The following is a 26,075-nucleotide window of genomic DNA, read 5'->3' as shown; positions in this document are numbered from 1 at the left end:
TCTTTTTCTCCTTTCCCCATTTTAACTGTTAAAATTCATCTCCGACATCACACACATGGATGAAATCAACAGTCTCTTATCAGATCCCAAATCTGTCAGCCGATGTCTACCAGCCGCCTGGAGCTGAAAGCCTCTTAGCACATGTGTGACTTGAGCTGAACAGGGGCTGGGACGGCAGTGCAGGCAGCTTCGTTCTGGCGCCCGCGTTCCCAAACATTTGCTCTTTTAGAGTCGGGGAGGCAGCGATGCCTTCATTTCCTTCCGTCTCAGAACCATGGGCTTTCAGGCACGCTTCAGTGGGACCAGGAACCAGACTCATCCCTCTTCTCCTGCCCTTTCGTGCAAAGCCAGGTGTCCACGGGGGGCGGAGCTGGGGCGCAGCCCAGAAGGCTCAGGCGCCTGACCAGTGGGTGGACCAGGTAGAAGGGGAAGGCCAGCCGGCCCTGGGGCAGGGCTCACCCCATGCAACCCCATCCCAGTGCTTTCAGGGCTGGGTGCTCTGCTCCCGTGGAGGGTGGACAGCTCCGGGAGGGCTGGACCCCTGGCCAGATGCCACTGCACCTCCTCCAAGACATGCCTGCTCTCACGACATCTGCTGGAAAGAAACGTAACACTTCACAGAATGTAGGCATTCTGAGAACGGGGCTGCGCTTAATCCATCTACGTATTCCCAGGTGCGGCACAGAAGTACCAGTATTAACAAGAACCATTCACTGGGCATCTGCTGTGTGCCGGGCACTTTATATACATCATCTTGTGAGTGTTAACATCTTTTTTAAGCAGATGAATGGAAAAAGCTAGAAATTAAGAAAACGTCCTGAGGTGGCAAAAATGGCAAAGCCCCTATGCGTTTCCCTGGACTCCTTTACGATCATAATTGATGAATGGATGAATGAATGAATGAATGACTGGGTGAGTGAGTGAATGAGAATCAGTCTCTGCATCTACCTGTCTGAAATGCAGAGGAGTTCAGGTCTGTGTGGCCAAGGTAGGGCCACCAGCCTCATCCAGGTGGGGGCTGTGGGCTCAGGCTCACGGGTAGCAGAAGCAGAACATCCTTCCTCTCCCACAGCCTTCACGCCTGAACCCAGCACCACAGCTGCTGAGACTGAACAGTCCCAGGGTCTGCAGCCGGTACCCAGGACAGCCGGTGCCGCCGTTCCGGCCTGCGGGCAGGAGAGCACGTCCCAGCTCAGGCAGGAGGCCAAGGCTTCGTGCTCGTCAGGTCTTCAACTGCTTCGGCAAGGCCCACCCATACCAGGGTGTGGGCAGTCTGCCTTACTCAGTCTAGCAGTTCAAGGGGCAGCTCATCCAGAGACACCCTCGTAGACACACCAGAATAATGTTGGATCAAATATCTGGGGACTGAGGCTCTGTCCAGTTGACCCACACACAACACTAGCCATCACTCTACCCAGACGCCCCATAGGCTCTTAGACTCTACAACGTCCAGAACTGGCCTCCGTGCCTTCCCCGCCCCCAGCCACCCCTCCCGCCACGAGTCGCCCAAGCCAGGACAGGCCGTCATAGCCTCCGAGCCCCGTGGACTCCACCCCTGGCAACATCTCTGAGTCCTCTCCCAGGTCTCCGCCCCCAGCACCCGCCTGACTCTGGGCTCCATCACTCACCTGAGGCTTGGCCCCCACCTGCTTACTGCTCTCCTCCACCCTCCAGGCTTTTTCTCACTTTCTGTCCTTCTGAAAGGCGGTGCCCTGGCCTGGAGTCTGTGGGGCTTTCCTCGCGGGATGAAATTCCCACTCCCGGGCTTGTCACGGAGCGCTGCCTGCCCCTCCCCGGGGGGATCTGACCAGTGACATGGCTGCCACTCCCCAGTGGTGACCCCTGGCGAGAGACGCAGCCTCTAGCTCCCCACACCGGGTCCCCTCCAAGAGGCCTGAGGGTGGAGGAAGGGCAGGTGGTCGGTCCCATTCATGGTACTGTTCATTAAGACCTCAGGGAGCGGGGACAGCACCATCCCCTGAGGGGTGTCCATTCTTTCACTCACTAAACATATCCTGAAACAGGATTTCACGACTGCACCAGGCCAGGCCTGGGGAGGGGAAGAAAAATAACACTTGATCTATAATTGAGGGACCAAGACGGGCTTGAAGTGCAACTGACAATGCAAGGCCATGAGAGGGATACGGTTGGTACCTACAGTTTTCTAGATACAGGAAATGCTAATAAAAGGAAGGAGGGTGGGAGGAAGGAAGGAGGGAAAGAGGACAGAGGAAGGGGAAGAAGAAAGGTGTTTACCCAACGGTGCTGAAAACGTAGGTCCACCCAAACACCTGAACACAGATGTTAACAGCATCTTTATTCATAATCGCCCAAACTCAGAGACAGCCAAGACGTCCTCCAATAGGTGAACGGATAAATGAACTGTGGTCCAGCCAGACAACGGGATACTATTCAGCTCTAAAAACAAATGAGCTATCGAGCCACGAAAAGACGTGGAGGAATCTTTAACGCATGTGACTGAGTGAAAGAAGCCAACCTGAAAACGCTACACGCTGTATGATTCCAACTGTATGACATTCTGGAAAAGGCAAAACTATGGCGACAGTAAAAGGATTGACGGTTGCCTGTGGTCGGGGGGAGGGAGACATAAACAGGCAGAGCACAGAGGATTTTTAGGGCAGCAAATCTACTCTGTATGAGACTGTAATGGGGACACATGTCATTACACATTTGTCCAAAGCCGCAGAATGTACAACACCAGGAGTGAACCTAGAGCACACTAGAGGACTCTGGGTGATAATGACATGTCAGTGTAAGTTCATCAACTGAAACAGATGCACGCATGGTGGGGAGACCGACGGTGGAGCAGGCTGTGCATTGTGGGGTTGGGGTGTATATGGGGAACCCCTGTATCTTCAATTTAAAAAAAGTGTCTATTTAAAGAAAGCAAGAAGAAAGGGAAAAGAGGGAGGAAGGGTGCTACAGGGAATTGAAACCAAGTTTGTGAAAATCCCTTTTTTTGGAAACACAACGGCCCCTCCTGGCCCCCAGTTATCACGTGGTCTGTGATCCCTGCCTCACTTTAGGTCTGAATCTCCTGAAAGCAGCTGTCCGCTCACCGGTCCTCAGTTCCCTTGGGGCAGCAGCAGAGGCCCGTTGACATCTCTGGTCCTTGACCCCCCGGAAGCAGGGTGACCCCTGGGCTCTGTGAGCAGGCGCCTGGGCCTCCCCGCGCCCGTCTGCTCGGCAGGGGCGTCTGGGTCTCCAGCCTCATGTTAGCATCAGCTTCCTCTGGGGCTCAACCTTCTTGACCCTCCTCCCATGGGTCCCCGCCTCTCTTTCCCTTCTCTGTGTCGACGCCCCTGCCTCCGTCTTCTGCAAAGGGCCTTATAAAAGCTGAGCTGAGCCCAGGGCCCCCGGCTCAGTCGGGACGTCTTCAGGGGACAGTGGCCTTAGAGGGACTGTGTGGGGTTACCTGGTTCGCCTTTTCCTCCCTCGGACTTGAATATCCAGTTTAAACTTTAAACTTGGTTCTCGATCATGGCAATTCTCTATATATACTTCTTAAGCCTTTCTTCTAAAGTCTATAGTACATGCATATATGCCCAACACCAAGAATCCTCAAATGACATTTTCCTTTCTCCCCAAATTCTTACTGATGCGTCTTCATAGATCAAAATTTAATCTAGATAGTAGTCCCCGTTACTGCTTCCCTGTTTCTCTTTTTCATTTCATAGCAAATTCAAAATTTATATGACTGTACCGTGAACTATTCAAGATGTACACAATGTCTATAGAATAATTCAATACACTACTGTGCATCCACCATCTGATTAAAGAGATAAACCGTTGCCCGTATGTTTGAAGCTCTCATGGTACTAGCTCCCCATGAACAGGTAAACCGTGAAATCAGACCTTACAATCGCCATGCTTTGCTTCACATGGTCAGTACATATACATGCATCTCTACACAGGATATAGTATCATTTCCATGTTTTATATTTATTATAAATGAATCACAGTATATTCTTCTGCAACTTGCTTTCCTTATTCGACACTACATTTTTGAGATTCACGCATGTGTCTCCTGCATTTTTCATGGCTGCATAGTACTCCCTACGTGAATACAGCACAATCCATGAATCCATTGTTTTACTGGCAAACATCTAAAGAAGTGGTACTATGAGCATTCTAGGACAGGTCTTCTTCCGTCTTTCAATGTGGTCCATCATCTTAACAGATTTCCTAATGTTAAACCAGCTCTGGATTCCCTGGAGAAGCCCAACTTGGTCATGACGTCTTTTTTTTCTTTTTAATAAATTACTGGATTCAGTTGGAAACTTTAACACGGAGGCCTGCAGGCAGCTGCAGGTGGCAGCTGGCCGATCGCAAAGCCAGGACCGTCCTTGAAGGGCCTCGTGTAACTTCGGGTGGGCAGCATAGCCGACTCCTTCCTGACTGTTGCAGGTGCCCAATCCACACCTCCCGCCCCCTCCCCTCCCCCTGGGGAGGCCCTCCTCCCGGCTCCAGGCCCCCGGCCAATGTCTGCTTTCCTTGTAGAGCAGAGAAGGATGGCAGCTGCCACATGAGCCCCCGCCACCGTCCCCCCCAAGCTGGGTCATTGCCAGGTAGTGGGCCTGCCTCTCCTCCTGTCCCTAACTGAGACTCGGCCGTCTGCTGGGAGAACCCCAATCCACCCAGTGTCCATGCTCACCTCGCCACCCCTAGGGCAGCAGGAGAGAATGCCACCTACACAGCCAGGTGCCACCTTGCTGGTGGAGGTTAATACTGGAGAATCAACTTGGGACAGAGATGCAGGTCGCGTCTTACTGAGAGGTGATGGGGCACTGGCATGAGAAGCACAATTTCTTCACAAGGATGCAAGGACTTTAAGAGATCATTTGGTAGAGTGCTATTTGGGGGGAGGGGAGAGGGAGGGGGAGGGGAGGGGGAGGGGAGGGGAGAGGGAGGGGTCTTCCAGGATCTGCCTCTTCTGCTCCCCTCCCCACTTCAAGCAAGTCAGCAGCTGTTGTGTTGGATGCCCTCGGGGGAGCATGTGGTGGGGTCTACCTCTGCCATCACCGATCTCCCTTCTGGCTTTTTTATTTTGTAGGAAACCCTAAATACTTGGGGAAAGGGAACTTAAGCACCTTGAAGAAACGTAAATGATCACGCAGGCTTAAAAGAGGTGCCCAGCCACTTCTGCCGTCGTAACACAGTCCTGCCTCTCCGAGAGGACAAACCCCAGAAAGGAAAGAGCCGCGGGGGGTGTCTGGCCCGATGCGCCGCAGGCAGCACACGGATTCTCCGCCTCTGGTGCGACAGTGGAGCAGTGGCACCTGCTCTCAGCAGCAGCCTGGGTGTGTGACGCCCGAGGACCAGATGGACGCCCGCACATCAGCGCTGTGTTAAACCCGGGGGCTGGGAGGGACGGAGCCCTGGGGACCAGCATAGTCACACGCCCCATCTGCCAGCGCGCAAGCTCAGGGTTAGAAAATGCATTGGGGAAAACGTGACACGGAAGGTCGTCCGGTCCGTGGGCCACGAGGCACACTTGCCACACCTCACGCAGGGGTGGATTGTGCCCGCTGTGTCTCTTGAGCCCAAAGCTGCAGCTCAGGCTGTGCCTCCTCGTGACTGCAAATTGCAGACACGCCCCGGGAAGAGGCAGCAGCAGCCCAGGCGCCTGGCTTGCACACGGGTACCCGGGGACCGGAAGGGACCCACCAGGCTGGCTTTTAAGGCTGCGAAAAGCCAGCGCAGGGAGAAGGGCTCTGGAAGTTTCCAGGCTTCCTGCCAGCTGCGGGAGCCACGTGCTGCCAGGTCCTGTGCATCCCCGCGGCAACACGTCATGCCAGCATCGGGCGTGTGAGTTCGAGACTCCTTGTTCTTAATTTCTCCCCGGCTGTCATCATCACCTTATTATGCCTCTGTGCTTTTCCCGTTGGGACAGGGGCCTTTGACACTCCACAGGCTGCATGTGATTAGACGCGGTGGAGCACGCTGGTGGTTCTGTTTTATTAAGGGAAAATGGAAATAAATTCACTGCACAGAAAAGATCAAACCATGAAATCACACAGAACCAGGAATGGACCAGAAGGTTTCTCTGCATCGTGCTCGGTCCCGATTCCTCAGGTTAACCATTAAATTGTCTTTTAAAGCCATTTTCTTTACTTCTCCCCTTTTTTGAACTAATTCTCTCCAACCATCCAGCACAGATTCAGAACCACTAACCTAGAAAAGAGGGGAAAAGTGAAGGTCGCCTTGGTAACGGGAGACTTAGAGCGGCTGCATCTCCCTGCCTGGAGGATCTGATCCGTGCATTCCTGAACTGCTCTTGCGGCCGGGCTCTCAGTATCCTTGCCTGGAGGCAGCGAGGAAGCTTGAAAAAGACAGCGCCAACACCCCTGCGTTCGCAGGACCATCTCTGCCTGCTGATACAGCCCCTGCTTCTCCCTCGGGATTTCTAAATCTGCTCTTGGTGTCTGTTGCAAATCTGCCTTTCCCCCGTTTTATCCATTTTATCCTCACGTCTCTGTTTAGATCATCAGAAATGATTTTGGAAATAAAATTGTACCCTTCGACCCAGAAATTCCCACCTGGGAATCTAGCCGAATGCACTAATTCACAAGACAGAAAAAGCTGTGGGTCTGAAGATGTTCACAGCAGCGTTTTTTATACGGGCGACAGATGGACGGCAACTTGCATAGGAAATCATAGGAGGATGATTCTGCAACGTGTAGTATATACAAGAAATGGATAAAAATGGAGTCAACAAAATTATAACTAACACTACCTGGCAATAGAGAAAAACACATATCACAATCTTACATCTTCAAAGAATACAAAATCACACACACAGCAGATAAAATATGTACACACAAGAGAGGGCTAGAAGGCATGTACAAAATACTATTAGTTGAGGTATTAGGTGAGAAGCCTTAAGCATGATTTCCCCTGCTTTTCTAATTAATAAAATGAATAGCACCCTTAACTTCTTAAAATATAAAACAGCATCATAACTTAGAAAAGGTTTCTTACCAGTTTTTAATTAAAAAAAAAAACAACCTCTTATGTATGTGGCCAAGTGAGTCAAGAAAGATAAAAGTTGAGCTTTTTCAAATCTGGAAAAAGACGTCTCTTCACCAGAGCACTGACATTGCTCTTCTCGCCACCCTTATTTTGTTTGCGTTCCTCTAGGTAAAATGCTAATTTTTTATTACCTATCTATTCTGTCGGAAGCTACCTTCCACGTGACCTCTGGGTCTCGAGGTAACCACTCTCTGATTGAGCCTCTCTACTGCTGCTGCATAACCACGGCCCTTCCCTCAGCGCCGTAGGCTCAGAAAGTCATCGCTTGTTAGGACTGGAAGGGATGTCAGAGCTCACCTCTCCCGTGTTTCTCCGAGTGGGGTCAGCTGAGGGTGGGGATGTACGGGCTGTGCTTTTCCTTCTTCACTTCACTGTGGGTTGATAATTGCATCATAGCTCTAAGCAGAAGGCATTTAGATGTAGTTTTATAATCATATATATTTAGGTGTCATTACAGTAGAAGTATTTTCAGTCAACACTGGGGAGCACGGGAATCCTCTTTCCTTACAAGGGACCGGGCCCTTATGAAGCCTCCACCTGCCTTCAGGCGCTGAGGACCCTGAGTCCCGGGAGGAGAGTGGCCAGTTCTGCTCCCTGGGGGCGGGGGAGGCTGCGGCATCGGCGACCTTAGCTCTCAGGATGTAGAAGTTCCAGCTGGCGCTCATCCGTCAGAGTCCATCACAGGTCTGAGAGCTCAGTGATGCTGGGCGCTCCTGAGGCCGGCGTTTCAGCGATGATCAGATTCGTGCCTCCAGCCAGGACCTCGCCTCTGGTTCCAGATTTACAACCCGAGCTGCACACGGGACATATCGTCCTGGACATGACTCAGCCAGAACAGATGCCCCAAGTCCTCCCTGTGACGAGGACTCGCCCCTGATCAAACTTTAGTCGGGTTCTCCTGAGCCTTCTTCTTGGCCTGCTGACCTTGGCTGGCAGAGCCCAGGCTGTCAGGATGCTGGCCAAGCCATTTTAGCAAGAGTCCCCCAACCCTTGACACCTAACCAAGTTCCTCTTGGTAACTTTCCACTCACTGACCCCCTCACTCTGCCCTCACCCACTGGCTATAAATCCCCGGCTGCCCCTGTTAAATTCACTCTCTCTCTCCTATGACCATAGTCTTGAATAAAGTCTTCCTTGCCTGTTTCACTCTGTCCGATTTTTCTTGGACACCCCCCAGAGTCCACAAACCCGTGCTGTTTCTCCACCAGCCCCCAGCTGCCTGAGCCACGAAACCCAGGGGCCGTCGTCCTGGGTGCCACCCTCCCCTTCTTCTTTGCATCCAATCAATCCGTGTCCAATCTGTCGACTTCTCCCTCCCTCCCTCCCTCCCTCCCTCTCTACCCTGGTCCCAGGCACCACGGTCTCCAGCCAACGTGACTGCAGGCTCCTCCAGCTGGTCTCCCCACTCCCACATGGGCCCCCCTCCAATCCATTCCACGCAAGGCGGCACTCACCCACTTAAACCTTTCCAGGGCCGTCCCTTTCTCTGAGGTTGAAGTCCGACCCTTCACCTGGCTACAAGGCCACACAGAAGACTGGTGGACGTCCTCCTCCTCGGCTGCATCTCACCGTCACCTGCCACCCCGTCCCCTCCACTACGAGCCTTGCCGACCATCTGTTGGTCCTCAATCACCTCATCTCTGCCTTTGCCCAGGCTCACAGCGTCTTCCACTCAACAGCAGCTTCTCACCTTTGGGCCTCAGTTTAAATATCAACCCTGCAGAGACCTTCCTGGCCCATAAACCTAAAGGGGGACCCTGTCGCTCTGTTTCATGCCTGTGCTTAGTTTAGCAAATTGTGGTTAGGCGTTTATCTCGTGTGCCCGCACGGTCGTGGGTGTGTGACAGTGACACGGCTGCCTTCGTGGGGCTGACATTCTAGCGGGAGGGAAGCAGGATGAGAAATCGGCAAATAAATATGTGTGGTTTGTGATGGGAGCTATGAGGGGACTAAGCACAGGCTTGAGTTTGATTAGATACCCTGGACTATTTACAGTAAAATGAAGTAGTCGAGAGAAGCGGTGGGGGGGGGGGGTGGATAAATAAATGGGATAAAACGTAAACGAGAGGCCAATCGGAGTAAAAGCTATATGGGAGTTCCTTGTACTATGTTTGCAACTTTCCTGAAAGTTTAAAATTGTACTAAATGTTTTTTCTTTAAAAAAACCTAACTCTGATCCCATCCATCGGTTTTGCTCATTTCCCTCTCGCCTTGTCTGTAGCTGACATTGGAGGTGCCGCGTCTTCCCCACCAGGTGGGTGAACGGCCGGGTTGGGACAAACGCAGGCAGGGGTTTTGTCTCCCAGCACGGAGGGCAGAGCGGGTCCCACAGCTCTCGCCCCACCTGGGCACCATCTCACTGTCATTTGGCTTCTAAGTGATAGGGTCCGTGTGTTAAACTGCAAAGTGAATCACAGAAAACTAAAGCCAGGGAGAGTGTCCACTGGATAAAGGACCAGCGGCTGTTGTCACCTTGTCCAAAGGGAGAAAGCCCTGGATGGGACGGAGAGGGAGTAATTGTCTCTGCTGCGTGAGTTGGGCGGGGGGGGGGGGGGTGTTCAGAAGGGCTGATAAGGGAGGGGAAGGTGGCCTCGCTCCAGGAGCCCTTTAAGGAGCAGTGTTTCCTTTGTGACCTGTTTCCTTCTTGATGCGCCAGAGGAGGAAGGACCCGTACCAGCATTTAATGCCCCGGCCACGTCCTTTCCACGTGTCCTCTGCTGTAGACAGCTGGCATTCTGAGCTGCCTCAGCCTTCCTGGCAGCGCCCCGGGGATGTGACCCAGCCTCCCCCATCAGACGCATCTGCACAGAGTCCCAGGGACTTGAGGCTGGAGTGGCTGCAGGAGATGGAGAGCCCGGGCGGGCAGGGCCAGTGGCTGGCGTGTCTGTGTCTGTGTACCCACGGCGAGGCTGCAGGCGTGGCTCCCAGAGGTCCCGCCACCCTGCAACTTAGCCAGCACACATATATATTTGCATCTCACTGTCTGCACACTATTTTTATTGTGGTAAAATACACATAACACAGCATTTACCATCTTCGCCATTGTCAAGTGCACAATTCAGTGGCATTAAGCTCTTCCTTGAGGCTGTGTAACCGTCACCGTCCTTGAATGCTAGAATTTTTCATCCCCCCAAATGGAAACCTGTACCCGCTAAGCAACCACTTTCCACCCCTCCACGCCCAGCGCCTGGCAACCACTGATCTGCATCCTGTCTCTATGGACCTGCATATTCTGGACATTTCACACAGGTGGAATCATACTCTCTGTGGCCTTTTGTGTCCGGCTTCTTCCCCTCAGCGTAGTGCTGTCAAGGTTCATCCCTGCTGCAGCGTGTTGTCAGAACTTCACTCCTTTTTAGGGCTGAATAGTATTCCATTGTACGTATAGACCACACTTTGTGTAACCATTCACTCGTTGATGGACATTTGGTTGTTCCCAACTTTCGTCTACTGTGAATAGAGCTGTTGTGAGGATTCATGTACAAGTTTTTGTTTCAATTCTTTGTTTCAATTCTTTTGGGTCCAGACCCAGGAGTGGAATTGCTGGGTCATGCGGTAGTTCTATGTTGACTCTTTGAGGAACAGCCAGACTGTTTCCCTCAGCATCCTTTTAGTACATTCTTTTGTATTTAAGAAAATGGGCAGCTAAGAACCCTGACTACTATCTCACTCCCATCTTACGGATGGGAAAACTGAGGCTCAGGGAGAGAGAGTGGTTTGCCCGAGGCTCCTGGCAGGCAGGGGCTTGATCCAGGCCACAAACCCCTCAACGGTTTAGTGGCCAGACTTCGGGACGGTGAGATTCCCTTCGTGCCTTATTTCCTGCTAAAACCACGCAGTGATTCCCAATAGGGGTCCCAGGCTCCAGGCATCAGTGACAAGGGTCTGGAGGCTGTTGTGAACATCTCACACAGCGAAGTGAAAACCTCCACGTTCCCCCAGCGAGGCTGCTCAGGCTATCTAAAATGTCAAGTTTCTTTGCTTTGGGCAGGAACTAAATCAGCCCGGGGTGGTAATAAGGTTGTGTCCTGATGATCAGAGACCCTGGCTGGCAGTTACGTATATCTTTGATTAATTTTAAAAATGAGAAAATGAATAAATTATTGCTTGGTAAATGCAGCTGTTTGGTAGATGAGAATCTCTTAAAACATGGGGTCCTTGGGGAGAAACATCACAGATGTGTTTCTCGGGGGTTAAACAATTCATGAAAGCTTCGGCCTTGGCCGGGCACCCAGCGCTCTGGGTCTGGTCTGGGATGTGCTGTTGACACTTTGGACTGCACGCAAGTGACCACGGCTGTGAGGGCCTCAGTCCCCTCCTCCCTCCCAAGAGGGGGCGACTCTCTGTGCTGGCCTGTGATTCTGACCCACGACAGGGGTAGGCGAGAGATGCCTTTCTTCTGGAGGCTGTGGTGCAGTCTGGCCTCTGCCAGCATCTCAGCATCATCAGAGACAAGAGATCCTGCAAATGGGGAAGGCCCAGGACAGCTCCATCCCTCCAGACCCCTCTGCTGCTGTCCCTCCATCCCAGAGATGGACTGGTGGCGCAGTGGTTAAGAATCCGCCTGCCAATGCAGGGGACGTGGGTTTGAGTCCTGGTCCAGGAAGACCCCACATGCCGCAGAGCAACTAAGCCTGCGTGCCACAACTACTGAGTCCACAAGCCACAATTACTGAAGCCCGCGTGCCTAGAGCCTGTGCTCTGCAACAAGAGAAGCCACCGCAGCGAGAAGCCCAGGCACCGCAATGAAGAGCAGCCCCCGCTCGCTGCGACTAGAGAAAGCCCGCGTGCAGCAACGAAGACCCGACATGGCCAAAAATAAATAAAATTAAAATTAAAAAAAAAAATCCGCCATTCACCGTCCTCGTCGGCTGGTCCCACCAGGCCCAGGCGCTTCCTCTCTTTCCAGCCTCCCGTCTGCGTTGCTTCCACGGGGCCCGCCGCTGGGCTCCCCGGCAGTCCCCCCGCTCCCCTGGCCGCCGTATGTTCTTCTGCTCTTTCCTTGCACACCTGTGGCCACATCACTCCTCAGCGTCTAAGGTAGCCCCGGCTCCTGCCCTTTCCGGCACATCCCCACCAGCCTTCTGGAAGCCTGGGCCCAGCCACGTGCAGCCCCCAGGTGGGGCTGGCTCTTCCCTGCCTCCAAGCCTTTGGCTCTTCCATAATTGCTTTCTTGACATTTGGCTTGAAAGAGTGACAGAGAGCTTAGCATTTTGATTTCTGGCGACACGCAGTGTCCCTGCCAACAAACGTGGTAAGTCCCAGGGAGCCAGAACACCAGGCTCCTACGTGACTTTGAACCAGTCCGTCCACCTGTCTGGAAAGCATCGTTGCCACCTCCAGAACCATCCTTACAGACACACAAAAAATTAACATCTGTAAAGGACTTAAACACGCGAGGACAGGCACCTGCCAGCGAGTAAACATACTGGTGAAGAGCCAGCTCCTGAGGGCAAAAAGCTCTCGTGTCGCGAATACCAGTGTCCCTGTCTGATTAACCCTCCAATGCATGTCGCCACCCTCTTTGACAAATGGCCAGGCAGAAGGGTCTTGAGGGGCGGGCCCAGTGGGAAGGAAGCCTGGGGAAGTTCCGGGCTGAGCGGCTCCCTCTGCTTCCCCGGCCCGGCCTCCAAGCACCCTGCTCAGTTTGGACTCCAAGCTTCAGCTTCCCTAGTCCTCTGGCCAGAGACTAGCTGCCCTTCACAGGGCCCTTCACTGCACGCCATTTCTAAAGGCCTTGCTTACCAAGGAGGCAGCAAAATACAGGAGGAGACATCTGGAAACGACGCTGGGCCTGGAGCCAAGTGTTCTATCCTGGGCCCTGCAGGGGTCTGGCTGGCAAGTAGCTGGATGACTTTGGGCCAGTCTGGGAGACACTGTTGGTTGCCTATGAAATAGCATCCCTCATCCCCCTTATTTTTTTGGTAGAGCCTCTTTTCCTACAATAGAGGCTGGAAATGACAGACACTTCCTTTCCCAGGTCTTAAAAAAGCTGGAGTGTGGGCCTGTGAACCACTCCTGGCCAATGAGACTTGAAGGGAAGGCTGAGAAATGTTTTCTCTATGAGAAAAAGAAATTTGTGAGGAGAAACTGATCTCCCGTGCCCTCTCCGTTCCTGCTCTTGGAGGCTGTGTGGAGATACGCTGGCTGGTGCTCTTGCAGCCACGTTGTAGCCATGAGGGGAAGACATCGCCCACCTGCTGCAGCTGGCAGAGCAGGAGGAAGAGGCTGGGGTCTCAGTGACGACACTGGACCACGGAACCAGCCCTGCCTCCTCCAGACTTGTACAATGAGAGAATTGTCTAGTCAGTCTCCATTGGTTCTTCATCTAACTAATACAAGTCATTTTACTTCTCTGGGCCTCAGCAATTCATCTCTAAAATGGAGCCACCGGACAAACAATCTCTAAGGTTCCTTTGAGTCCAGACCTTCCAGGATAGCGCCATGTGACACCACATTTTTCCAGAAGCTTCCCAGACCTCGCAATCCCTTTAGCTGGGAGTGTGGCCTTCTCTGAACCCACAACCAGATCTCCTTTTTCCCTTTCACTGTCTACTTACCAGGCCCCATGCTAGCACTTTTCCCATACGTGGTGTCACGTAGTCCTTGCAACACGGACTGTCCCATCCTGCAGATGTGCACCGCGAGGCCAAGAGGTGTTCTCGAGGAGTCCACATTTGAGCTTACCTCTGCCTGGCTCCAAAACCCAAGTTTTTAACCATTTTGCTAAACCTCCTGTGTTTTCTTGAAAACGTGCTTTAAGTGACCCCATTCAACAGTATTTTTCAGGTCCTGAGGCCCACACACGGCATCAGTCCAAGAGTTAACAGACTCTCTCCCGGCCTGGGTTGAACAGCCAGTGAACGCTGCCGAGAGCCTGCTGGAGGGGCCGGCACAGAAGAGGCCGGGCACCTGCGTGCGGGCACCCAGACTGGGACAGCGCAGCGTGACCTCAGAGCCGGCCAGCCCCGGGGCCCGCTTCAGGGAGGCCGGCCCTGCTTCCTCTCCCTCGGCCGGGCTCTGCCCGTGGGGACAGAGGAGCTCAGGTAGCCAGCCTCCCCGTGCCGCGAGGAGGCCCTGCCGCCCGCCCGGCCCGTGCGGTGAGTGACACACAGCGACGTGAGCGCTGGCCGCGGCCCTTGCTGGGGAGCGGCCATTTGCCAGGCGCTGAGCCCTCATCCAGGGGGTGAGGCTGTGAACAGACCCAACACGCTTCCCTCTGGCGGGGCTGCGGCTTCATTCTCATCACCTGGGTCTGAATTAATCCAGGCCAGAGGGGCAGGGGGGAGGGGAGGAGAGGAGGGAGGGGCTGCTTGCCCAGGCCGAGGCCTCGCAGGGCGGGCGAACGAGAAAGGGCTGCAGGTGTTATCTGGACGAGCTCCAACTCCCCCGTGACCATCCGGACCGCCCTCGCCTGGGCGGAACGGAGAGGTGCCTGGCTGGGGGCCCAGTGAGAGCCCCTCGCAGCTCCGCCTGGGACGCCCTGCCCGCAGGGCCTGGGGCACAGCCTGCGCTGGGGCCCTGCAGTGAGAGCCGGTCGGGCCCTGCACTTCCTCCTGCCCCGAGGGGCAGACCCCTGGGCGGCCCAGGAGCCTGTCTCTACCGGGGAGAGCACCTGGGAACCGCTCCCCTCTGGCCACTGGTGTCGAGGGCATCCACACCCGCGGGCTCTCTGCGCGGTCGGGCCCGGCCTGGCTGGCTTTGCCTCAGTTCAGAGCCAGCTGGGAGGCTCCCCTGCGTCTCAGCTGTGGGTTCTGGGCCCTGAGGCCGAGCTACCAGTTTGGACACCGCTGCCCTCTGGATGTTCTGCCCAAGGGGCTGCCCGGCCGGTGCACTGAGGCTGAGAGAGACCGAGCCTCCTGGGAAGGTGAGGCTTGAAGGCCTCCCTCCACCCAAAGACACGGCAGCCCCCATTTACTAGGGGTTCCCTCCGCGGCCACGTGCGGGGCCGTCTTTTCAGAGTCCTAAGGACAAGAGGTTGCTCCCTCTGTCTTGGGATCCCTATTTGCTTCCTAGGGCGCCCACAGACCGGGTGGCCTAAAACAACAGGAAGTATTCTCTCACATCTCCAGAGCCATCGGCAGGCCATGCGCCCTCTGATTCCTGTAGGGGGTCCCTCCTTGCCTCTCTTAGCTTCTGGTGGTCTGTCTTCACATGGCTGTCTTCTTATAAGGACACCAGGCATCGTGGGAATCTTAATCATTGCATCTCCATGGACCCCGTCTCTAAATGGGGTCTCGCCCTGGAGGTGCTGGGGTAGGACTTCAAGGTCCCTTTTGAAGGATGGACGCCCGTTCAATCGTAACAGGGCCCCGAGGATCTAAGGGGGACGTGTGCAGCCTGGCGAAGCCTCAATCCTCCTGGCTAAGGAGCGCACGGCTCCAGCTCAGAGCATCTCTGGACGTGACACACACACACACACACGGATCATCTGGGACCTGGATAAATGCAGGCTCTCATTCAGCAGGTCCAGGAAGGGGCCCAGGACTCTGCATTTCTCGTGCTCCTGGTGGGGAAACCACACGTTACAGAGCAGGGGGCAGGTCCACTGAGCCTTCCTGAGGAGGTCAGGTACCAGCGGCCCCTCCCCCATGGAGAGGCGGACGGAGGAACACCCCAGCTTAACAGCATCCGCACGTACGCCAGGCCTCACTCTGGCCCAGCTCTCTGGGGCCAAACCCCTGGGAAGGAGAGGACGGCAGACTGAGCTGCCTTCACCTCTGCCTGGGTTTCCTTGTTCACCCAACTCAGTAACATCCTGTGCTTCATTTCTCTTGGGAAACACCTTAGGAAGGGGTTGCCGGGTCATATAGTGAATGCATGTTTAACATTTTTTATAACAGCTTTATTGAGATATAATTATCATCCTATAAAATTCACCCTTTCAAAGCACACAGTTCAGTGAATTTTCATGTATTCAGACAGTCAAACAATCATCCCCACCTTCTAACTCCAGAACGTTTTCCCAACGTGGGTTTTTAAGAAAAATACGGATTCACTTGTAATGGTCAGTATATCGTGCTAAAAACTGAGAGTGTTGCCCTCTTCAATCCATTCAACCCTCATCACAACCCCCGAGTGACTGGAATCGCCGTCTCACATTATTGTTCCTGCAGCTGCACCCTGTCCCCTCCCCCGTGCGGCCACTCTCCTTGGAGAGAGCTGCCTGCCCCAGGTGTGTGGTCGACTCAAGAATGATCTTGCCCGCAGAGTCCCCGAGCCCCTTCTACACCCATCTCTATGCCTGCTCCCTCAGCGCCGAGCTGCTGTCTCCACTTTGGAGCCATGGTGCTGTGAGATGCGTGGAAATGTGAGATGCAGCACGTGTCATTTGTCTCTTTTCCTTTGTGGTATAGTTTACGCACAGCGAAAGGCACAGATTTTAAAGCATACAGTTTGATGAGTTTTGACAAATGCACCCGTCCACGTAAACTGCACGTCTATCAAGATAGAGAACATTCCCGTGGGCCCCTTTCCATCAATCTCTTCCCAGGCCCAGGCGACCTCTGATCTGCTTTTAGCCCCTACAGATGAGTTCCGGCTGCTCTGCAGCTTCCTGAAAGCGTTGCCCTGATGACTAACAATGTTGAGCATCTTTCCAACTTATTGGCCATTTATAAATCTTTTTTTTTGTCAAGTACTTGTTCATTTTTTAAAAAGCTTTTTTTAAAAATTACTGAATTATAGGACTTTTCCCCATTTTTCAAAAGATTTTTTAAAAAAATATTATCGAATTGTAGGAATTCTTTGTATATTCTGGATATAAATCCTTTGTTGAATATACGTGTCCCGATATTTCCTCCCAATCTGTGGTTTGTCTATTCTTTTTTTTTTTTCTTTTCTGGCCACACCGCGCAGCATGCAGGATCTTAGCTCCCGACCAGGGATCGAACCTGTGCCCCCTACAGTGGAAGGGCAGATTCTTAACCACTGGACCGCCAGGCAAGTCCCCCTATTCATTTTCTTAATGACGTGTTTCAAAGAGCAGATGTTTTAAATCTTGAAAAAGTCCAGTTGATCATTGTTTTTCTTTACTAGCTCTTTCTGTGTCCTCTCTAGGCAGTCACTGCCTCCACCCAAGGTCACAAAGATAGTCCTTTACTTTCTCTTCTCTAGGCCTGACAGGAAGGTTTGGGCTTCTATATTTAGGCTCCATCTTGAATTAATTTTTGTGTGACGTGTGGCATCGGGGTTGATTTACACGGGGACCCAGCTGCTCCAGCACACCTGTCGAAAAGACTTTCCTTTTTCCATTGACTTGCTTCGCATCCTAGTTGTTTCTTATTAGTAATAAAATATAGATGACTTCAAACGAGTCACTCAATAGATTCGAAGCCGTTCAAAATAGATTTCAAAGTTTCCTCTGTAATAATGCCAGTCTCACACACCTGCGTCCTGAAAGCCTTTCTTGTTTGGGAGAGAAGGGCGACTACACAGCCAGCAGGCCATGGTCGGCACACAGCCCCGGGCACCCGTCCTGCCCGAGGGCTCCAACGGCCCAGGGTGTAGCCGGGACACAGCTGGGACGTGCGGCTTTAGTGTTGAGCCCGCTGGTTAAACTGATTTCCTCCTTGGATCGATCCTTGTAGTTTAACCAGCCTCACGTGCCCTCCTTGAAGTCTCCTGTTTAACTCAATGTGGCCTGGTCTCCCCGCGTCCTTTGGAAGTGCGTGCAGGCCAAGCCCTCTTTGAGTCTTGTGTCCGAATAGACAAACACATGTGCACGTGCGGGCCTGCACTAGGGGAGCAAAGGCTGTGGAGGGCGCCCCCCATCTCACACCTGAGACTGCAAAGGGCGAGGCACGGCCACTGTGTTCTCATCTGTGTCGTTTCTTGGCAGACACAGGGCACGGCAGGAAGACCGCGGGCTTTGGTCTTACAGAGAGCGGGCCTTAAATCCTAGTCAATTTCCCGCTCATGGGAGGACTCTGGGCCTGGTCCTTGGCCTCATGTCCTTAACTCCTAGGTGGACGTGCTGTGGTTAAGTTTCAGAGTCTGTGTGAGGCTAAAATGAGATGCTTAAGAGTTTTACACACAATCTTCTTCCTCCTTGCTGAGCCGTCCACACTCGGTCCCTGGACGGAGGAGAGGGTCGTCACCTCCATCTCAGAGCGGAGAACGTTTAGCCTCAGGGATGCTAAGTGACTCACCATGGCAGAGCCAGGTTTGGGCCTGATCTAAGCTCAGCCTCAGGCTCGGTCCAGTGCTCCATGAGGCACCTGATCCGCCCGCCCCAGACCAGCCCCAGACTTGGGAATGGGCCAGACAAGGGGCCCGAGCCGGGCAGTCTCCTGCCTGTACAAGTGTCTGTAGCCCCTGCCTTCGAACAGGGCACCGGCTTTGGGTGTGTGTGTTGCTGTTGTTGGCTTTTGTAGACGCCCATCTAGGAGACCAGAGCCACTAGGATCTCGAGTAACTGGTCACCGAGGGCAAGAAGAACTTTCCTCCTGCTGCCCCACCTTCCCGGGAGCTGGGACGCAGCCTCCTGGGAGCACGCACTACCCTCGCAGGGTCTTAAATTGTTCAGTTCTGGACTTTCCTGTCACTCAGCAGCTGACCTTTCCAGCTGACTGTGGCCCTGAATCTGACCTGCCGTCCTGAAGCAGCAAGTGTAACTCTATTGACCACTTGAAGCGTCGGATGATAGAGGACTTTCCAACGGTTTTGGTACCGAACCCACGGCTGGCCCTGTGGGCCCATGTCACATGCCCCAGCACCTGTGGAGAGGGTCCCGGGGCTGGGCAGTGGTGCTGCCACTGTCCCGGTGGTGATGTCCGCAGCGCGGCGGTGGCCCCTCTGCCTTGCGGTGTCCAGAGTGAATCCCCACCCTGCCTATCGTAGGCCGAGCGCCCGGGCAAGTGCAGGGGGCGTAGCTGGGGGCAACGTGAAGAGCACAGGCTTGGACGTCAGAGAGGCCTCCTCCAGCCCTGGCTTTGTGGCACCTCCCCGAGCACGTTGATCTCACTCCTGGAGGGTGAAGGGAAGAACGGGACCACCGGGGTTGTGAGGATGGAAGGAGGGCATGCTGGGCCCAGTCCACCTTTTCCTGGCTCATCTATCGCACGTGGAACAGCGGCCCAGACTCAGGTGGCTGAGCACACGCAGTGCGCTGTGCCCGGGACACCCGGGGGGCGGGGCTCGGCCACTGTCAACCCCACCATCGCCGTTACGCGTCCTCCCTCTACTGTGCCCTGCGGATGCGTACGGAGGGCCTGCCTGGCAGCCGCCGAGCACCGTCCAAGCGATGACGGTCGTCACGGAGACCGGACAGCTGACGTGGGGACAGAGGACCCCATGTGGCCGCTGAGACATGGGGTAGGGAGAGCCACTGTGCGGGGGTCATCCCTTCCCCAGCCGGTTCCCGATGTCCGTCGCCAGAGCAGATGTCACCGGCAGCTTCTTAGGTTCCGGGTTCTACACCTGACCAGCCTCTGCAGCAGGCAGATTCCTGTCCCGGCTTCACAGAGGACGGGAGGGCGCCTCCCGGCGGGTGACACTGGTGTTGGCCACCACGCTCTATTTACACAGACTCGTCTGTCACCGAGCTGCAGAGTGCTGTTCATCTCAGGGCTTCCATTATCTTGCCTATTTTTTTCTTCTTCACTCTTTATTCTCCTGCGGGAGTCCCATGAGAAAAGTGAAGAGCTGGATGTCCCCTCGGCCCCCTGGTGGGCGGGCCCACCTGTGGCACGAGCGCCAACACCCAGAGCGGAGGCGGGGCTCGCACGAGCCCGCGCGGCTGGGGGCTCGCAGAACACGGGTCCTGGGAGCAGGGGGGAGGCGCAGACCTGGCAACGCACCTGAGTCCGTCTAGCTACAGGGTCTTCGTTGGGAGGCAGCAGGCTCGGGTGCGCTCCTGGTTAGGGCCCGAGACTCCTCCGGCCTCACAGGAAAATTTAGGGGAAGGTTGACTACATCTCATGGAGTGTCGAGAGGAACGTTCAGCAAAGCCCTCTGCGAGCCCCCCCCCACCCCAATGTCAGCACTGCCCCCAGGCCCTAGCACAGCGCTCGGCATCTGACAGATACGCGCTCAGGGCGTGGGCCGAGGGGCCGTGCCACGTCTTCTGGGTGTTACGCCAGGATTTCCGCGAATGCCTAAGGGGTCTTGGGGATAAAAGGGGTCTCTGGAAATGCAGCCCCGGGCTGGATCAGGAACGGTCTGCTAGCAAATGCTCCTGGAGAAGAGATTCCCAATCACGCTCTGCATTAGACCCCTCCTCTCCGGGAACAGCGCCTGTGGCCCCAGGACCCTGGACAGCAGCTTGGCGAGGCTGGGATGCGGCTCTCATTCCCTTGAAAATCCAAGGGACACGTCCGCCTGGGTAAGAGGGTGAAATGACATTGCAGCCGCTCCTTCCTGTTGGAGCAGCTGCCCACCCTCACACCGCGGGCTGCTAATGGCCGCGCTCATCAAATATTTATCCCAGCGCTCAGACGGGCCTCCATCAGCCTCCAGCATCACACCGGGGACGGAATCTGATTATGAAAACTGGCCAGGAGGGAAGCAGGCAGACCACAAAGCGCTCGCGATGGCAAAAGGGGAACATCAAAGCCCCGTATTCCTCCATAAAGGTCGTCTCCGGAAGCAGAGGCCTTCCATTAGGAAACAAACTCTCCGGGGCTTCAAGGACCTGGCCCTGCAGTGCCGGGTGCCACCCAGCCCCGGGGCGCGCTCTCTCCTCTGGGGGTGGGGGGTGGGGGCGGAGGCAGCTTTGTCCACACCCTGGGGCCAGAGCCCCGGCTCCAAGCCCCGCTTTGTGAAAAGGAAGTAAAACCCTGCTCGCTCAGAGATGTGACTCCCTCCACCTCTGAGGGATCCCTGGCATTTCATCCGCGCGCTGTCTGCAGCCTGCCCTTTGCAGAACAGAAGAAGGAGGGAGAAAGGAACGGGAGCCGACTGAGAAAAGCTTCTACGGTCTGGAGTGTGTCCCTCTGTGTGGCTCCGCTCATTACACGGGGGCAAGAGCCTGTCAGGTAGGAAATCACGTCTGCTGTTTACACTTTAACAGAACCCGGGGACCAATTAACTGCGCCGAGCGCCAACGGGCAAAGCATTTCTAAAAGGAAGAGAAGGTAACTCTCGTATTATTGCTCCTTCCCCCCACTTTTCCCAAATAAAAGACACATGCTATGTCAACAGCTTCTCAAGAGCAATCCTTTATCTTCTGAAAGTCCTGAAACTGACCCATTTATCACAAGATGACGGATGCCTCCGCCCACAAACAGTATCTTTTTCTCTTTGGTTCAGCAAACCCGGGGCCCTGGGAGGGCCGCGGCCGGGGAGGTGGCGACATCAAAACCTGCCCTCGACGCCCAGCAGCCGCACGGCCGCCTCCTGCACGGCCTGGTGGACGCGCCCGACCTCTCTCTGCGACATCGTGCGCTCCATGTGGCGGTAGGTGATGCGGTAGCAGTGGCTGGTCCTGTGTGTCCTGGAGAACGGGAGAGAGAGGCAGGTGAGTTGGGGGCAGGCGTGTCTCCTGCAGAAGCAGTGGTGAAAGCTGAGGAGGACACAGGGCCACCGACGGGGCGCTACAGAGGCGCACCCCTGCTGACGGCCGGCGTGTCCCTTGCAGAGGAGCCGGTGACAGGAACGCTGACCGCTGGGTCCCCTTGGATTGAGTGCATCCGTTGGGAGGGAAGCTTCTTGCAAATCGATTTCCTGGGCCGGCCCTGATTCAGCAGCTGGGCGGGGGCCCTGGGCTCCGAGGCGGACCCTGACAAGCAGAGCGGTTAGGGACCAAGCGCGCCCCCTGCAGGCCGTGGGGAGCATAGGACAATCGTGCCATCTCTGTGCCGGGCAGACAGTCCCTCTAACCCTGGTTCTACCAGGCGGCTGCCGGCCTGGCTGCCATGGGACAGCTGGGTGATTCTGGAACATGGGGTCCCGACAGCACTAAGGCTTCTACTGCGTGGCAGCTGCTGAGACACACGGGTACACAGCAGCTCATCAGGAAGCCCCCGGGGCCCTGGCCAGCCGGCCTGGTCCTCCCCTCTCCGGGCACTTCTGTTTCTCTCCTTCAAGCCACCAAATTCCTCCTTTCCAGCCCCCTTCCTGGGAGAGCCAGCCCTGCCTGCCTCGCTGCAGGTGGAGAAGCTGGAGCAGACGAGTGGGTCCCAGGCAGAGCCCCAGGGACATCAACACACGCGCCACGCGCCCGCTGCCCAGCGGGAGGCCGCCCGGGGCCTGCAGGAGAGCTAGAGCCTTGAACAGGGGCCTCTGGTGGGGTCGGGCGCTCCGTATGCCCTGGGAGGCCCGCCGTTCCCCACAGGTGCCACAGGGCCCGCGTCCGTGCTTCTCGGGGACTCGGGACACTTTGTGGACTTGCTCTCGGTGGGGCTCCCTGCTCCCTCTCCGCCCATCTTGCCGCCAGGCCCCTCGCTGAGCAGGGTGTCCCAGCCTCCCTGATCTGCTCTCTTTCCTCCTCCGCCCGGGGCTGGTCACCTTCCCCTGCTCGCCGCCTCCAGGAAGGGGGAGGACTGTGCCTCACAGGCCTATTCGCGTTTCAGTCCCCTTGTGGATCCAGGTAAGAGAAGAAGGTACCTCTGAGTGGCGGGGGGAGGAAGCCGGTCCTTAGGGGGCTCCTCGGGACCCCTGGTTCCACACCGCCGGCCCTGTCGCCCCACCCGACACCCCACTGCCTGCCCGAGACAAGGGAGAAAACAAACGTCCGCCCTGCCCTCCTTGCTTTTCCAGCTCCGGCCAGTGGCTCTACTCAGTGGCCGCGCCTGGGATGGGCCCTGGGTGCTGCCCTGAGGTCCCCCGATGAAGGGGGCAGCGCTTCCACCTCTTCCCGCCCCAAGGCCATGCGATGGGGAAATGTCTTTTCAACAAGCGGTGCTGGGACGCCTCTGTGTCCTCATGCAGGACAGAACGAAGTTGGCCCTTTCCTTACAGCAGACAAAATTAACTCAAAATAGGTCACACACTTAAACGTAAGACCTAAAACTATAACAGTCTTAGAAAAAAACACGAGAGTCCATCTTCATGACCCTGGGCCAGGCAAAGCTTCCTTAGGTATGACACCAAAAGCACAGGTGACAAAAGAAAAAATGGATGAGTTGGGCTTCATCAAAATTAGAAACTTTTGTGCTTCAAAGGACACCATTAAGAAAATGAAAAGGTAACTTACAGAATGGGAGAAAATATTTGCCAATCCTATACTGACAGGGGACTCGTATCTAGAATATATAAAGAACTCCTACAACTCAACAATAAAAAGACATAATCTGATCAAAAATGCACAAAGGATCTGAATAGAATTCTCCCAAGAAGACATGCAAACAGCTGGAAGTGCATGAAAAGGTGCTCAACGTCATTAGCCAGCAGGGAAAATGCAAATCGAAACCGCAGTGAGATGCCACTTTGCACTAGCTAAGACGGCTATAATCAAAAAGACAGAAAATAGCGAGTGTTGGAGAAGATATGGAGAAATAAGAACCCTCACGCGTGGCTGGCGGGGATGTAAAATGGTGCAGCCGCTGGGAAAGAGCCGGAGGAGCCTCTGAAAGTTAAACACGGCAGTTCTTCAGACCCTGACGCACAGTCACCCTGTGATCCAGCGGTCCCTCCAGTAGGCATACGCTCAAGAGAAATGAGAGCGTCTGTCCACACAGACTTGTGCATGAATGCGCAAGCAGCATTCTTCTCGACAGCCAAACAGTGGAAATAATCCCAACGTCCTTCAAAGGATGACTGGATAAACAATCTACCTCTACACGGAATATTATGCAGCCATAAGAAGAAATGAAGTTCTAATGCTACAACCCAGATGGACTTTGAAAACATCACACTCAGTGAAAGACGCCAGACGCAGAAGACCACGTATTATATGATTCCACTACATGAAACGTCCAGAGCAGGCAATTCCATACAGACAGGAAGTAGATCATAACCGCCCTGGGCTGAGGGGTTGGTGGAAAGTGGAGTGACTATTAACGAGGATGGGGTTTCTCTTGAAGGTAGTGAGCATGTCTGGAATGGGATAGTGGTGAATGTTAGAAAGCCACTGAGATGAATATTTTAAATGGATGTATGACATGTGACTTACATCTCAGTAAAGCTGTTCTATTAAAAAAAGAAAAGAGACTTGCCCTGCCGGGCGCTGGGCAGGCCTGCGCCTCTGCATCTCCCCAGCGAGTCCCCTAGACGCTGGTCTCCATCGCATGCGCTGTGCGCCCCTGCGGGACGGCACCCGGCCGTGTTACTCCACTTTGCTCCTCTGGTGCCCAGGGCGATGTCTGGCATAGGGCAGGTGCTGCACAAAAGCTGCTGAACGAATGCTTATGCGACCACCGAACCCCGGGGTGGGAGGCTGCGTTCAGGCCTAGAGGAGGCTGGTCGCACTGCCCTGCCGGCGTTCCACGGCCCCGTCCCGCGTTCAGCCACGGCCTTCTCCTTCCCTCTCCCACCCCTGCCTCCAACAGTGAGGGAGGCGGACGCCGTCAGCTAGGAGGCAGCGAGGGTAGCCGCAAACACCGGGGCGCCCCAAGCCCTCCGCCGACGTGAGCCTCAGCCGCCTCCGCGGGCCGGTGCGGCGGCCACAGGGCAGGCCTCGGAGCCAGCGCCTGGCCCACGCCCAGCGGTGCCGTGTCCTCCCCCGGTGACCCCGGCTGGTTCCCGCACTGGGCCTCAGGATGGAAGGTGGATAACAGTTGTGTCGACCGCGGAGAACGGCTCCAAGCAGAACCAGCAGACAGAGCACACAAGTGTGCGGCACAGAACTGAAGGAGCTCGGTGAGCGGGGCCTCTTTCTGCGCTTTTTAAATGAGGTGAGCAGGGAACCCCGTGGGCACAGCAGTGAGCTGGCAGCACGGGCCGCTGTGGTTCCTGGTTCCTGGTGGCAAAGCCTTTTGTTGAACCCAGGCCCCCAGAGACACCAGGCCACAGCACCCGACGCAGAGGCAGTGTGCACCGCAAGACGCTTCCCCAGCAGGCCTCGCGCTGGGGCTGGAGGGCCGAGGCCTGCCCTGCCGGGGCCCTTTAGGGACAGTGTGCCCTGCAGGGGTGGAGCCCAGCTGTGCCCCGCTGCACTGGCCTCTCGGGGCAGCCGGGAGACCCACCTTCCCGCCCCCGTGCACAGCAAGGGCCCTTCTCCCATCCCGACATCACCAGGCAGCATCCCGGGTTTCCAAGGGATAGAGGGTTCTAGGGGAGGAGAAATTAGTTGAGCAAGAAAAAGGGCGGAGGGACTGTGGGCTGTTTGATGACGATGCAAACATTTACTAGAACAAGTGCGGCGACAGATCTGGCGACCCAGCAAGGGTGGGAGGATGGTTTCCTGCAGGGGAGGCCGCTGTCCCACCGGCCTGGGCAGGGGCCCATCCTCCCCGCCCCCCTCCCCGACTCACAGGGGCCTAGAACTGGCTCCTCATTTCCAGGCTACGACACACATCCTGACTCTGAGTTTCTCCTCCGTTGAAAGAGTAACAGCACTGACCCCATCGACTTTTCCCAACTGCCTCGGAGACAAGGTGACAGGGCTCGGACGCCATCAAGCGCCGCACGGGCGTGAGATGAAAGGATCCTCACAATGCTGTTATTCTATTTTTTCGGTGGTTCACTCAGGTCTCTGTCTCTCAGCTGAAGAGCTGGTAATACGGCCTCTACAAGTTGAGATTTCCAACCAAAGACGAGTGGGAAAAAAATGTATCTCCTCGCTTCTAAGTGCTTCCAAGAAGGCCCCTATAAGGATTCTTGGGATTCCAACAGCTTTTACAAAACACTGTGATGAGTTGGGAGCAAATGAATCATAAACATATGGATTAATTTTAAAAATTGAGAGAAACAGTATTTGGCAGAATATTTGGCCATAATTCAGTAGACTCAACTGAAAATCAACCAGGTTTGCCTTTTCCTAACATCACTGGAGAGGGAGGGAGGGAGGGAGGGAGCGGGAGAGAGAGAGAGAGAGAGAGAGAGAGAGAGAGAGAGAGAGAGATTGAGAGAGGGAGAGAGAGGGAGGGAGGGAGGGAGAGGGAGAGAGAGAGAGAGAGAGAGAGAGAGAGAGAGAGAGAGAG

The 26,075-nt window shown here is 55.1% G+C and overlaps 1 protein-coding gene across 2 annotated transcripts in view; it reads right to left on the bottom strand.

Annotated features, from left to right (window-relative positions):
• Positions 1 to 21,196: 21,196 nt before the first annotated feature.
• Positions 21,197 to 26,075, bottom strand: part of FARS2 (phenylalanyl-tRNA synthetase 2, mitochondrial) — a 383,657-nt gene continuing 378,778 nt past the window's right edge. For both annotated transcript variants that reach the window (XM_027128279.1, XM_027128281.1), the window contains one exon: positions 21,197 to 21,487. In XM_027128279.1, coding sequence (XP_026984080.1) covers positions 21,349 to 21,487 — 139 coding nt within the window. In that variant the 3' untranslated portion in view covers positions 21,197 to 21,348. The remainder of the gene's footprint in view (positions 21,488 to 26,075) is intronic.

The sequence above is a fragment of the Aethalodelphis obliquidens genome, unplaced genomic scaffold (genome assembly GCF_003676395.1).
Source record: "Aethalodelphis obliquidens isolate GAN/ISIS:26980383/991018 unplaced genomic scaffold, ASM367639v1 scaffold34, whole genome shotgun sequence".
Taxonomy (NCBI): Eukaryota; Metazoa; Chordata; class Mammalia; order Artiodactyla; family Delphinidae; genus Aethalodelphis; species Aethalodelphis obliquidens.
This window is presented reverse-complemented; position numbering and strand designations above follow the sequence as displayed.